The sequence below is a fragment of the Pleurodeles waltl genome, chromosome 8, assembly GCF_031143425.1.
Source record: "Pleurodeles waltl isolate 20211129_DDA chromosome 8, aPleWal1.hap1.20221129, whole genome shotgun sequence".
NCBI classification, from domain to species: domain Eukaryota; kingdom Metazoa; phylum Chordata; class Amphibia; order Caudata; family Salamandridae; genus Pleurodeles; species Pleurodeles waltl.
Genome location: NC_090447.1, coordinates 1,312,152,554 through 1,312,167,231, shown reverse-complemented (window position 1 = coordinate 1,312,167,231; position 14,678 = coordinate 1,312,152,554). Strand labels below are relative to the sequence as shown.

The window sequence follows — 14,678 nt, the reverse complement described above, 5'->3', positions numbered from 1 at the left end:
TCATTATCTCCTCCAGCCTTGCCGCCAAAAGTGGGGGCAGTGGCCGGAGGGGTGGGCATCTCCACTATCTGGGATGCCCTGTGGCGTTGTAACAAAGGGGGTGAGCCTTTGAGGCTCACCGCCAGGTGTTACAGTTCCTGCAGGGGGAAGGTGAGAAGCACCTCCACCCAGTACAGGCTTTGTTCCTGGCCACAGAGTGACAAAGGCACTCTCCCCATGTGGCCAGCAACTTGTCTGGTTTGTGGTAGGCTGGCAAAAACTGGTCAGCCCACACTAGAAGTCGGATTGATATTCAGTGGGCATCTCTAGATGCCCTCTTGGTGTATTTTACAATAAAGTGCACACTGGCATCAGTGTGCATTTATTGTGCTGAGAAGTTTGATACCAAACTTCCCAGATTTCAGTGTAGCCATTATAGAACTGTGGAGTTCGTATATGACAAACTCCCAGACCATATACTCTTATGGCTACCCTGCACTTACAATGTCTAAGGTTTTGCTTAGACACTGTAGGGGCATAGTTCTCAGGCACATATGCCCTCACCTGTTGTATAGTGCACCCTGCCTTACGGTTGGAAGGCCTGCAGAGGGGTGACTTACCTATGTCGCAGGCAGTGTGAGGTTGGCATGGCACTCTGAGGGGAGTGCCATGTCGACTTAGTCATTTTCTCCCCACCATTACACACAAGCTGGCAAGCAGTGTGTATGTGCTGAGTGAGGGGTCCCTAGGGTGGCATAAGACATGCTACAGCCCTTAGAGACCTTCCCTCGCACCAGGGCCCTTGGTACCAGGGGTACCAGTTACCAGGGACTTACCTGAGTGCCAGGGTTGTGCCAATTGGAGACAAAGGTACAGTTTAGGGAAAGAACACTGGTGCTGGGGCCTGGTTAGCAGGGTCCCAGCACACTTTCAAATCATAACTTAGCATCAGCAAAGGCAAAAAGTCAGGGACAGCCATGCCAAGGAGGCATTTCCTTACAGGTACCACTTTGAATATTGTGCATAAGGTGAACCCATGATGGATCGCTTTTAAATGAATGCATCTAACATGCTTCAGCCCTTAATGTTCCAAATAAATAATTGTGGTCCCAATTATTGGGATTAGGCTGGGAGACCGCTTAGGGTACCACTGTCATGCCAGATCTGGGCGGGGGCACCACTGCTGTGGCCAGTATTATTTTTTCCTCCTGACTGTACATCAGCTCCGAGGTTGCATAAACTTTCATTTAATAGTTATTGAAATCACCGGCCACAGTTTGTTAAACAATGATTTTGAGGTTTTCTGTGTGGATACTAAGAATACTAAAAAAAAAAAAGAACCAGTTGGCGGGCTGTATGTCTCTCGTCATCAAGTTGCACTGCTGGCTGTGGCGCTCAGCTGTTTAAACAGATGCATCACTAAGGCAGTGTTCAAAACGCAGTGCCCTGAATTAAGAGCATTTAATGGATCAATAAAAATAGAATTGCTGTACAAACAGATGAATGTGAAAACAAGGCAATGGCTGGATGAATAAATGGATGAATTAGCGCACGGATAAATGAATTTGTGACCACGCATGGGCATATGAGTGTGAATGGACGGACGAGTGTAGGTGAGAGTTTGTGGCTTGATGAATATTCAACTGGATGACTGGGTGCATGCATGGCTGAATGAAAGGAAAGTGCATGCATCAATGAATGGGTGAGTAATTTGAGTTGGTGGATGGACAACTGGTTTATATATTGACCTAGACGTGTTTCTCCCAATATCGTGGTTCATCCACCAATTTACATAATCCTCCATCAGCCAACAAGCTCATTCATTCATGTTCATGTAGGAAAGTACCCTCGTTTGGCATGATTACTCCCACTTGTTGACTGATGTTAGTGTGTTTTTTGACTGTTTACTGGGATCATGCTAACCAGGACCCTAGTGACTGTGCTCTGTCCCTCTAAATTTGGTTGCTTAGGACTTAGCACACAGTACAATTGGCATACTGGTGCCCCCATATATGTCCCTATTATATGGTACTTGGGTACCCAGGGCATTAGGTCACCAGGGGTTCCCCACGGACTGCAGCATATATTGCGCCACGCATGGGAGTCCGTGCAAAAAGTGTCTGCAGGCTTGTCATTGCTGCCTGTGTGAAAAGGTTCATGCACCCTTTCACTACAGGTCACTGCAAGTCACCCCTATGGCAGGCCCCCCTAGCCCAGAGGGCAAGGTGCAGGTACCTGTGTGTGAGGGAACCCCTGCTTGAGCAGAGGTGCCCTTACGAACTTCAGCTCCATTACACTGGACTTTGTAAGTGCGGGGAATCCATTTTACTATTGTACTGAACACAAGTCACTACCTGTGTCCAGCTACATAATGGTAACTCCAAAACTGGGCATGTTTGGTATCAAACACATCGGAATCATACCCCAATACTGTTACCAGTGTTGGTTGTATTATTCCATGCACTCTGGGGGTTCCCTAGAGGACCCCCAGCATTGCTGCTACCAGTCTTTTGGGGTTTTCCTGGCAGCCCACGCTGCTGCCGCCCCTCAGTTAGGTTTCTGCCCTCCTGGTTCTTGACCAGCTCAAGCAGAGGAAGGCCGAACAAAGGATTTCCTTTGGGAGAGGGAGGCAACACCCTCTCCCTTTGAAAATAGGTGTTATATGGCTTGGAAGGGATAGCCTCCCCAAGCCACCGGTATGCTTTGAAGGTCACATTTGGTGCCCTCTTTGCATAAACCGGTTTGCACCAGTCCAGGGACCTGCTCTGGCGAAACTGGACAATGGAAAGGGGAGTGACCACTGCCCTGTCATCACTACCCCAGGTGTGGTGCCCAGAGCTCCTCCAGGTGGCAACTTGATTCTGCCATATTGAATCCATGGTGGGCAGAGGCCCCTAGGAGCATCTGAGTGGCCAGATCAGGCAGGTGATGTCACAGCCCCCTCCTGATAGGTGATCACTCTGCTAAGAGATCAATCCCCCTTCCTGGGCTATTTAGAGTCTCCCTCCTGGTTGGGTCTTCTGATTCGACATGCAGTATTCCACCAGGACTCCTCTGCAACGTTTACTTCATCTTCTGGCCACTGGGGCTGCAACTGGACCCTCCAGGAACAGGCACTGACAATTTGCAATTCCAGTGACGACTCCGCCCTGCAACATTGTTTCTCCGGCTCCTTCTAGCAACTGCAAAATTTCCCTGGTTGTGCATCCTCTGAGGGTGATGAGTCTTCAGCCTGCACAAGAAGTAAGGAGGAATCTCCCTTGGAGCAAAGGAGTCACTCCCTAGCATCCACAGGCACCAACTACAACGACGACTGTCTGCGTAGATCCTCTTTTCTTCATAACTGCATGGATCCTGCATCACAGGTTGTGGTCTGGAGTGGTCTCCTTGGAGCTTTCTACCAGCTGTCCAGCTTGGAAGATAAGCCCTTGCCTATCCTTGCAGGACAGTACCCCTGTGCCTATCGAATGTTCCAGCTACCAAGGCTTGTTTGTTCCTCCTACAAGGGATTTTCAGGCTCCGTGTAGCCCTGGCCTCCAGCTCTCTTCCTTCAAAGCACAATCTCCCACCTGTTGTTCCAGAGACGTAGGACTCCTGTTCAGTTGTGCGAGTGGGCCTCACTGCTGCTCTTGTGCCTTCTGCCTGTGGGTCACCTTTGGGGCTGCCTCCTCTCCCAGCTGCCGAGGGTCACCTCGGACTCCACTCCTTCGGTCGAGTCCTCTGGGCCTTGCTGGTCCTCTTCAGCTTGCAAAACCGTCTTCTTCCTTGCATTTGCCAAGGCTTGTTGGTGGCTTTCCAGCACCACTGACTGACTGCATCATGACCGCTGACGTGGGACATCACTTGCATAACTTACAGAACTCCTCTTCTGCTCCTGTGTTGCACTGCTGACTTTCTTTGTCCACCGTCGATCTGGTCCTGCATCCACAGAAGGGTGGATAGTGGCTCCTGCCACAGCCTGGATCCTCCAACTCGAACTGGACTTGGTCCCCTTCTTTTGCAGGTTTGCGTCTTTCAGGATTCACCTTTTGATTTCTTCCAGTCTTGCCTTGGTCTTGCATAGTCCTTTTCCAAAGCTCTCCAGCAGGTTTGGGGGGGGGGGGGGGGGAACAAGGTACTTACCTCTTTTCTTCTGGGGGCTGAGGGGGACCCTGGTACTTAAATTTTGGGGTTCCTAGTTCCTCGAGCTCTCCTGTACCAATTCCACTTCCTTGGGTGGGGGACTGCGTTTCACATTCCACTTACTTAGTATATGGTTTGGTCTCCCCTAGGGCCTTGATTATTTTCTATTGTTTTTACTATTTGCTATTGCTTCTTATGCTTAATGTGTACGTAATAGTGTGTTTACTCACTTCCTAATGGAGTATTGGCTATGCAGTATTTTAGTATTTGTGTTATTATAATAAAGTACCTTTATTTTTGTAACACTGTGATTCTTTTATTTTTGTAAGTGCTGTGTGACTGTAGTGGTATTGCTTAAGCTTTGTATGTCTCCTCGATAAGTCTTGGCTGCTCATCCACTGCTACCTTTAGAGAGCCCTGGCTTCTTAGACACTGTCTACACCTCAATAATAGGAGATACCTGGACCTGGTATAAGGTGATAACACAATAGGTGCTCACCACACACCAGGCCAGCTTACTACAGTACATACCAACATCATACATCCAAGCATCAGTTTCTTCATCCGCACTTCTGCATTAATCTAGCTATTGAAGTATTGACTCATTGCCATTGATAATGTCTCCTATAGAGTCCAAAGTTACCCAACCACCATTGTGCATACATGCCTGTGTACTCATATAGTGTGATTGTTCGTATTTGCATGTGCATTTGTTTCAGCTTGTTTTCATCCCTCTGTATTGCTTGTAAGAAAAATGCTCCCTGTTCGCGTGTTGGTGTGCGTGCAACTGTGTGCCTCTAGATGTTTGTCCGAAGATTCCCGCATGCCTATGTTGGCCTTTGCGCATTGGTACTTTTATGTGTGCTGCTCTTTTTTGTGTACTGTAGGTGTTGTGCTTATGCATGTGAACTAGGATAAATGATTGGTGTGGATGGATATATCTGTGTTTGAAGTGAGGTGTGTGCATGTTTGTATGTGCCTCAGTGCTTGTGTATCTGTTGCTCTGTGTGCATGTGTCTTTCTGGATATTGATTTGTTTGCATTTATAGTTTTGCTTTAGAGTGTTATTGTGCATCAGCATGTAAACATGGATACTTTCTGGGTTGCGTAAGTGCTGCTACATTGTCTTGTGTTCCTGCACTATACATCAGCCAGAACTGTTGTCTTTGTGGAATGTTTATTTTGTCCATCTCCAAGTGTCTGTCTCCATTAACTCACAAGCAGCAAGTTTGCCGCTTAGGGTTATGATGTCACCTACTTTGGACTCATTCGCCAGCTACTACTATTTGTTATGTTGCGTTGTTCACTAACTGTCAAAATACTTCACATCTAAATGATTCAGAAGAGATTCCAACAGCACAAGGTGCTTTGCCTTGCATGTATGTAGACAATTCTTGTAAATAGAGGTTAAAACCACTGTCGTTCCATAGTAATGTTTGTGACAGGTGTTACCATTGACTAATTTAAGATGTCCTTGATCGGTGAATGTAAGTGTAATTTCTATTACACAAAAAACACAGATGTGTTTTTTTTTTTTCCAGAATTCATGTGAATTGTGAAGAGATCATCAATGCCTTAAATCATTTTGGGAAATTTGAAATGGAAAGGTACATTTGAATTTAAAATTTGGTTGTGTAGAGCAAATACCTTAAACAGCATAAGTGATGATGATGATGATGAAGACATTTGTAAAGCGCTCGACTGCCCAGAGGCGTCTTGGTAATAAGTGTGAGCAGGAAAGAAAAGCCTAAGGAATGAAACAAATAGCTGACTAATGGTGTTGCAATTGGTTGAGCTGTTACTGTTCTGTTTTAGGAACTCATTTTTGATTTTAAACTATATTCTTGCAGCAACTACAGCTGTTGGGATGGGTATGGCACTGGTTAAAAATGAATATGCTGGTTTCTGAAATCCTTCCTATTGGACCCCTGGACAGCAATAGGTATTTAAGTTCCACATGTTCCATTCTGATTATTTTTTTGTGTTGTGTGACTACACTGCTGTCACCAGCCCTTCTGTGATCAACAGGAAAACCGTGCATAAATAATCCCAAATGTTGGTGTCCTTGAGTGCAGGATTTGGTTGGCAAAGAATGTCTAATGCCACCAGCAAATTGCATGGTTCATTCATTTTCCCTTTCAAGTTTTCCCTCACCTAAGATGGCCACCACAGCAGCACACATTGGCTCAGGCGTGTGTTGAGAAGGCCTTCTTTATTTTGTAGTGCAATTAGTTAAGAGGGTTTTCCACATTTCCCAGTATTAACTCTTTCTTTGATTCACATGCTTGAATCAATGCCTTTCGTTAAAGAGGGAGTCCCATGGTAAAATAAAAAGCAGTAGATAAAATTCTGCGAAAGAATTAATGTTAAATACATTCACTTTAAAGCTTATTGGTGTAATTTAGAAAGACCCAAAGTCCAGCCAATCAGGCAACAGCACTTTAGAAACCACATCACAGAGGCTTCAGTGTCTGATTTTCTACCTCGTGTCGTGTGATGGAAGTCTCACAGAGCTCTGCTAAGTTTTCTCATCAGCTTTCTCCTTCAAGAAGATTTGTCCTCAACTTAGAGCTATCTATCTATACTTAATATACCTAGAGATTTACTGACCATGTAAGATAAGCCTAAAAAAAGATTTATTTAGACCATGTGGTAATTGTGGAAAAAAGAGGTTGTACTCAGATGACCCTCATAAAGAGGCCTTTTACTGTCCTCATAATGATCATACTGTGAAAGACTGTAAAATCTGCTACACTTTCTCTCACAAAACTCTCAAGGACAGAGAGGAGATTGCTATTACAGTTGCACAGGGTGAAACCAAGGAAAGCCCTCTTTCTGAGGAAGATAGTGATGATTTCTCTAACTGTAAAATAGCGCAGGATGTATACACCTCGAGAGAGAGACTTCTGAACCATCTTAAAAAGCTTCTAAGAAAACTCATTACGAGTCCTCTAAGCACCATAAAGAAGTCTTTAGATCAACTACCACCAACTGTACCAACTAAACTGCCCTCTAAATTCCCATGTGAACCTTCATCTCCATATTTCAGAGAAGGTTCGGTCAGAAGACCTTTAAAAACGCTTCCGCCGACTACAGAAACACTTTCTACACCAAAATTCAATTTTTTGTCAGCATTTTCACCATCGAGGACAGCATCGTCATTTACCATTACAACGTCAACATTTACCTCAGTGCTGTCTCCAATGATAATGTCTTCATCCCCAGCATCGTCGTCTACCATTATTTCATGTAAAATATTGGCCACGAGGGCACCATCTTCTCAAAAGTTGCCTCGATCTCTACAGTCTTCTGCTATGCTGCTGCAGTCACCTTTCAAACGACCACCAATGACGACATCGCGGGCACCGTCGACAAGGATAACATAGACGATGGCCACTTAATAATGCCACCGGCAGCAACACTCCATGAAATTTAAACCATGGAAGGACCTTTAACACCACTGATGCCTGTTTAATGCCGTTCATTGAACTAACAGATAAGGACATACTCCTTCCTGCTGACACATCTCCAAGCAAAGTTTTGCCATTCCCGCCGGTGCATACGCTTGATAAAGATGACTCGGATTAAGTATTTCTTTTTGGGGTGGCCCATAACTCCTCTGAATTAAATGTGAAATGCCAAAATGATGATGATGACCAGTACTACGAAGAGAACTATTATTCAGTTTCACAACTAGAAGTTTATGAGGGACCGTGTTCTTCATATAAACACCACTAGCAACAGGAAACCTCAGTTCAAATGCCACGCAAACTAATTTCCAATTTGCAACATATGCAACACGATTATTACAGGTTTTCTGATCCAGTAACAGCTGAGGGTATATCTCAGCCACAAAAACCATGAAGACCCCCAAGAGGGCATGCATTAACACCTCACTGATGCACTTTAGAATTGCAGGAAGCTCTGTCTCCAATACCACACACCATGACAGATACCTTGTACGATTTTCTTGAGTGAGGATGCAGAGGAAGAACATATGAGACTCATCATCAGCCCCTAGCAAGTGGGATGATTACTTGATCCAAGCACCTACTCCTCCTGTACCACCACTAGTCGATTAATCATCAGAAGACATTTGTTGTTTTCATAATATAATGGAAAAAAAGTGATAGAGGTTTCAACTTCCTATTCTCTTCAGTTCTCTCTACGACTTTAAAGAGCTGGTGAAAAAAATAGTGAGGGGCATATGTGTGGTTATCAAATCAAATATATTAGCTTTATTTGGCCTTTGAGGCCATCAAAGCATAAAAGAATACATAAATAACGAAATGTAAAACATACAGTAAAAAGATGAAAACTAACTTAATAACTTGATGTACACATACATGGATTAAAACATAACAAAAGGAATGCATCCCTTTTCCTCATGCCTTCTAATTCCTACAACTTAAAATAAATAATAACATAGAATAAAAATGTATTTCAGTGAGCGATGTCGTATACGCCAAGCTGTCGCAAGGAACTTGCAGACTGCATGGAAAACATTTTTGGAAGTGTCGCTCTTTAAAATCCTAATAGCTATAAAACATTGCCTCAGGTCCAGATCTCGGCAGGTTGCATGAATCCATTTTGATCTAGGAGTCGTATAAGCAGGACAAAAGAACATAAAGTGTTCAATGGTTTCAGTGCAAACAAGACAAGCTGGGCAAAGATCAGTAGTTGAGGGCCCGCCCCAATTCTTAGTTAAAGATAATAGCGTGAGTCTTCCAAAGCGGAAGTGTGCGTAAATACCCTTCCCCAGTAAGTCAGGAATCAAATCAAGATATTGTTTAAACTGGGGCTACCACTTGAAGTCGATGAATAGATTGGTCAATCTACCATAGGATGTACAACGGACTAAATCACTCTTTATATGGGACCAATATACTGTCTTCAGGAGGGTGTTGTCAGATCTCTCCAAGTTGTGTGGCTCTTCCCAAAACCTTCGTAGACCCAGAGTACAGAACCAGTTAGATACATGCATAACCCAGGGTATAGTGGCCGCTCCTGACCTCCTTAGAATGTCAAGTACTAAGTCTCTACATACAATAAGTGCCGGAACAGTCCAAATCCTTACCCAATATAACAACGGTCTTAGGGCTATCAAGTTGGATATACGGTTAAAACCAAGGTCCAAAAACATGGGGATCAGTGGAGTGCTCTGGGGACATGCAAGTAGGGCCCTGGCAAAGTTATTTTCTCCTACTGCAATCTTTTACTCTCGGAAAATCCCCATAGTTCAGCGACATAGGCGGCTGCACCCTGCGCCTTTGGCAAATAAATTTTAATGGCTGGGGATACAGCTTTAGATAAGGAATTCTTGTAAAAGCGCAGGATAGCAGCCGCTCTATGCTGAAGAAGCCCCACACTTTTACCGATTTGTTCCTCCCAATGCAGGTTATTTGAGAGCCTCACGCCCAAGTAGTCTATGGTCTTAACTCTACTTAGTAGGGCCCCATCCAAATTGATGGTGCAACTTTGGCTGGAGCCAGAGGTAAACACCATCAATTTTGTTTTGTTAACATTCAATTCCAATCCATGATCATTACAGAAGGACTTGAATCTGTCCACAAGGATTTGCAGGCCCATAGGGGTCTTGGAGATAAGAGAATCGTCAGCAAACAACAGTATTGGAATCTTCTGCTTGTTTAGAGTGGGAGCATCATTGATGCATGAGGACAAGATTTGTAACACTTTGTTGATAAATAGCGTAAATAGTGTAGGAGGCAAAACACTGCCCTGTCGAACTCCCCTCCGTATAGGGGTCTTATCTGTCAATTCTCCTTGGTCGCCCCACCTCACTTGTGCATATGTATCATGTAGCCGTTGTAACAAAAGAACTAGATAGGTGGGGACGCCCATCTGGAGTAGTGCTTCCCGAAGCTTTTCTCTGGAAACCAAATCAAAGGCCGATCTGAGGTCCACGAAGACAACAAAAAGGGGTTGTTTTGCGAGGACCACATATTTCCAATACAGGAGGGTCAGTCTGAAGACCTGATATATCGTGCTAGTTTTAGAACGAAAGCCCGCTTGCAGCATGGAAAGGGCCTGATGTTCTTGGACCCAACTAGTTAACCTCTCTAGCAGTTGTTTGGCAAAGATTTTCTGCAGATTATCAATCAAACTAATGGGTCTGTAATTGGCAGGGGAATTTGCATTACCCTTTTTAAAAATAGGGATTATCTCAGCACCCTTCCAAGTGCTTGGAATTGAGCCACCAGCATCGATTCTATTTGAAATCAAATTAATATACCAGGACCAGATAGTTATTTCTGATTTATATAGGTCACCTGGTATCTTGTCAGGCCCAGGCGCTTTTCCTGATTTTAATTAGTCAATTGCGATTTTAGTTTCCTCTAAGGCGAAGACAAGTGGTTCAGAGCAGTCACCCCGGCTATCCAGCCATGGGGTAGTTGAATCATGTGCTGGGGGATATCCAACTAAAGGGTTTTGAGGGGCACCATAGAGTTGGGTAAAATGATCTACATCATGGTTGAATATGATTCCTTATGCGCCTCCTGCTCCCTCCTTGCCCTTTATACAATGGTTCCCAAAACATCACATTATTGTTGTTTTCTGATGCAAGAATCAAACCCTGCCAAATCAAATCTTCCCATAGCTTTTTTGCTAATATTTGAGCCGCCTTATATGATCGCCTAGCTGATTGAATCTCTACAGGGGAGCCTGTCATAATAGCACCTTTTAATTCAGATTTGGCCCTACTGCAGTCCTCATTGTACCATCCTCTGTCACCCTTGGAAAGAACATCACCCACTTTGGCTCTAATCTTTTTATAGAAGAACCTCTGCAATCCCTTAAGCATTCCTTGATGAATGTCTAGGATAAGGATGTTATCAGTTTCATGTTCCTCATAGATTGCCAGCTCATCTACAAACAATTTATAAATCCCAGCCATTGAGTGAGAACTAGACAAAACCTTTGGCCAAGAGACCTTAGTGTAGTTATTATGCAACAATGGAGAGGGAACCACTGTGCGTTGCGTATTCGAGGTTCTCCTAAAAACATCCCCATCCATAGATAGTAACAAGGGGTTATGGTCGCTTTCACATCGGAATTCTACCATCATGTCCTTTAGTAGAGGCCAAAACCTAATATCAAGTAAGAAAAAATCTATTACACTTCAGGACGTCCCTCGTTTGAAGGTAGGTGCCAGATTTAAGTCTGAGGGTGTACGTCCATTGCAAGCCCTGAGACCATACTATAAGCATAACATAGCTAGCTGGAGGGCTACACGAGAACGAGTACACGGGTAGTTGTTTGTTAGCTGTGGGATTCCCCACATCTCGTCTTCCTCATCTGTTAAACCAGTGACCATATGGGAGGGTTCAAAAGTGCAGTTAAAATCTCCTGCTATTATTAAGTAAAATGGGGGATTTAGGGAGTCAAGAAATTCTATCAACTGTGTCAGAGTTTGAGACTCAAGCCCCCTAAGAGCAGATCTCACATATACATTAATAACAATAATTTTTAATTCCCGCTGCAAAGTAAATTGAACTCCCATTAGATCCACAGAATTTATTTTTAACCAACAATGTTCACATTGCAAGTCCTTATTAATAAGCATTAGTAAGCCCCCTTTAAGACGGCCTTGACCCTTCTCCGATAGCTGGGCAGGAATATTATATGAAAGAAACCCATCAATAAAAATTTGCTCATCAGCCCAGGTCTCTTGGAACAAGCAAATGTGAAAATTATTATTAAAAGTAACCCACTCCGAGTCCCCCAGCTTCTTACGAAGACCAGCTACATTCCATGTTAAAATTAAAAGCTCGGGGTTGGCTAGGTCATTACCGTTAACGGGGCTGGGTCCCTCTTCCATACAATTATCCCCAGTGATAACACCTGACCACACATCCCTATTGCTATTTAATCAATCAATTGCGTTCAAAGAATGGAAGGACTTGTGGTCCACGGGGGATTCACATTCCAGGGCTGGGGCTAGCTCACTAGTAATCCTTTCAGTACGAATGCAGGGTGGTTTTAAAGAAAGGTTAATGCCAACCCTTTTCATGACCCGCAGATCACGTGTTCGGGTTATAAATTCCATAAGATGATCCACCATAGTTTTTTTAATAAAGCAGAAAGCAATATAATCATGATTTAGCCCTGGTTGACTATATCTTCCTACCTCACGGATATCCGAACGAATAACCGAGAGACAATCACATCTAAAATGCAACCAGTGAATAACCTTATTGGTCAAGGATTCATGATCTTCGAAGGAACCAGGTAGCAGTTTGGGAACGTTAGTCAAAAAAAATAATACTGGCTCTACTTGTTTGGCCAGGTGTTGTACCTGTCTTGCCTGCCGTGGAATACCCGTTGGGGAGATACCTGAGCCGATAGGGGTCCCATGGGGGCCAGCTGCTCCACCTAACCCACAAGATGTAGCAGCCCCCTCAGGTGCATCTTACGCAGGGCTCGGCCGTGTTGCAGTAAAAACACCCCCCCCGGGTGCCCCTAATATTAGAAGCTCCAGTACACTTCTGACGTGACCTTACAGATTCAAACTGATTGCTCTCTGCATGGGGCGGGAATGTATCTGATGGAAGGGGATTCGTTACTGTCCTAGGGGGAGAAATAACTGGTTTTAGTCCTAGCTTAGGCGCCGTTTTCCCCAACCCATTCCTAACCCCACCTTCTTTTTTGTTATCTGGCAGCTACAACCATTTTTTGACACCAAGTTCTCTCTCATGAACCCCAATAAAGATACAACCAAAATCTTTACTTCATCCACCTTTCGTAAAACAAGAGATAGACACTGTGCAAAAATCAACAGTTCTTGGGGGAGGTAAGTATTGGTTAGTTTCTCATGTAAGTAAAGCACTTACAAAGTCAGTCTCCTGGGCATAGGAAGCCCACCGTTGGGGGTCCAAGGCAACCCCAGAGCAACAGTACCAGCAACACAGGGCCGGTCAGGTGCGGAGGTCAAAGGAGGGCCCAAACAACATGGGCGTCTATGGAGAACAGGGGTGCTCCGGTTCCAGTCTGCTAGCAGGTAAGTACCTGTGTCCTCGGGAAGCAAACCAGGGGGGTTTTGTAGAGCACTGGGAGGGTGGGGGGGCTGGGGGGGACAAGCACACAAAACACACCCTCAGCAGCACAGGGGCGGCCGGGTGCAGCGTGCAAAGTAGGTGTCTGGTTTGCTGTAGAAAACAATGGAGGGACACAGGGGTCACTCTGGCGATGCCGGCAGGGCACCGGGGGGGCTTCTCGGGCCAGCCACCGCCTGGGCTAGGTTGAGGGCCGCCTACTGGTCATTCCTGCACTGCTTGGGGGTTCCTCTCGGTCCTGGGGGCTGTGAGTGCAGTGCTTGGTCCAGGTGTCGGGTTCCTTTGTTATCAGGTATAGGAAAGTGCCATCTTTCTTGGCATGTTACCCCCATTTTTACCTGTATGTCAGTATGTTTTTGCCTGTCTCATTGGGATCCTGCTGGTCAGGACCCCAGTGCTCATAGTTTATGGCCTAATGTGTTTGCCTGTATAGTGCTAAACTGTATCACCGAGGCTCTGCTAATCAGAACCTCAGTGATTATGCTCTCCTTGCTTTTAAATTTGTCACTATAGGCTAGTGACTTCATTTACCAATTTCAGTTGGCACACTGGACCCCCCCCCCCACCTTATAAGTCCCTAGTACTCAGGGCATTTGGGTTCCAGGAGATCCTTATGGGCTGCAGCATTTCTTTTGCCACCCACAAGGAGCTCAGACAAACCCTTTCACAGGACTGCCACTGTAGCCTGCGTGAAATAGTGCACACATTATTTCACAGCCATTTTCACTGCACTTAAGTAACTTATAAGTCACCTATATGTCTAACCTTGACCTACTGAAGGTTAGGTGCAAAGTTACTAACTTTGAGGGCACCATTGCACTAGCAAAGGTACCCCCACATAGTTCAGGGCCATTCCCGCGACTTTGTGAATGCGGGGACGCTATTACACATGTGCACTACATATAGGTCAATACCTATATGTAGCTTCACAATGGTACCTCCGAATATGGCCATGTAAGGTGTCTAAGATCATGGTATTGTCCCACCATTCCAAATCTGGTATTGGGGAGCCAATTCCATGCATACTGGTGGCTCCACCATGGACCCCCAGTTCTGCCAAACCAGCTCTCTGAGGCTTGCACTGCAGCCACAGCTGCTGCCACCTCACAGACCGAGTTTTTCCCTCCTGGGGTCTGAGCAGCTCAGTCCGAGGAAGGCAGAACAAAGCATTTCCCTTGGGAGAAGGTTGTTACACCCTCTCTCTTTGGAAATAGATGTTACAGGCTGGGGAGGGGTAGCCTCCCCCAGCCTCTGGAAATGCTTTGAAGGGCACAGATGTGCCATCCTTGCATAAGCCAGTCTACACTGGTTCAGGGACCCCTTGTCCCTGCTCTGGCGTGACACTGGACAAAGGAAAGGGGAGTGAACACTCCCCTGTCCATCACCACCCTATGGGTGGTACCCAGAGCTCCTCCAGTGTGTCCCAGACTTCAGCCATCTTTCTTTGCAAAGTGTGGGGGCACTCTGGAGGACTCTGAGTGGCCAGTGCCAGCAGGTGACGCC

The 14,678-nt window shown here is 45.3% G+C and overlaps 1 protein-coding gene across 1 annotated transcript in view; it reads left to right on the top strand.

Moving 5' to 3' along the window:
* RNF17 (ring finger protein 17) overlaps positions 1-14,678 on the top strand; it is a 1,983,649-nt gene that overhangs the window by 505,695 nt on the left and 1,463,276 nt on the right. Inside the window, exon 12 of the mRNA XM_069202301.1 lies at positions 5,643-5,708. Coding sequence (XP_069058402.1) covers positions 5,643-5,708 — 66 coding nt within the window. The remainder of the gene's footprint in view (positions 1-5,642; positions 5,709-14,678) is intronic.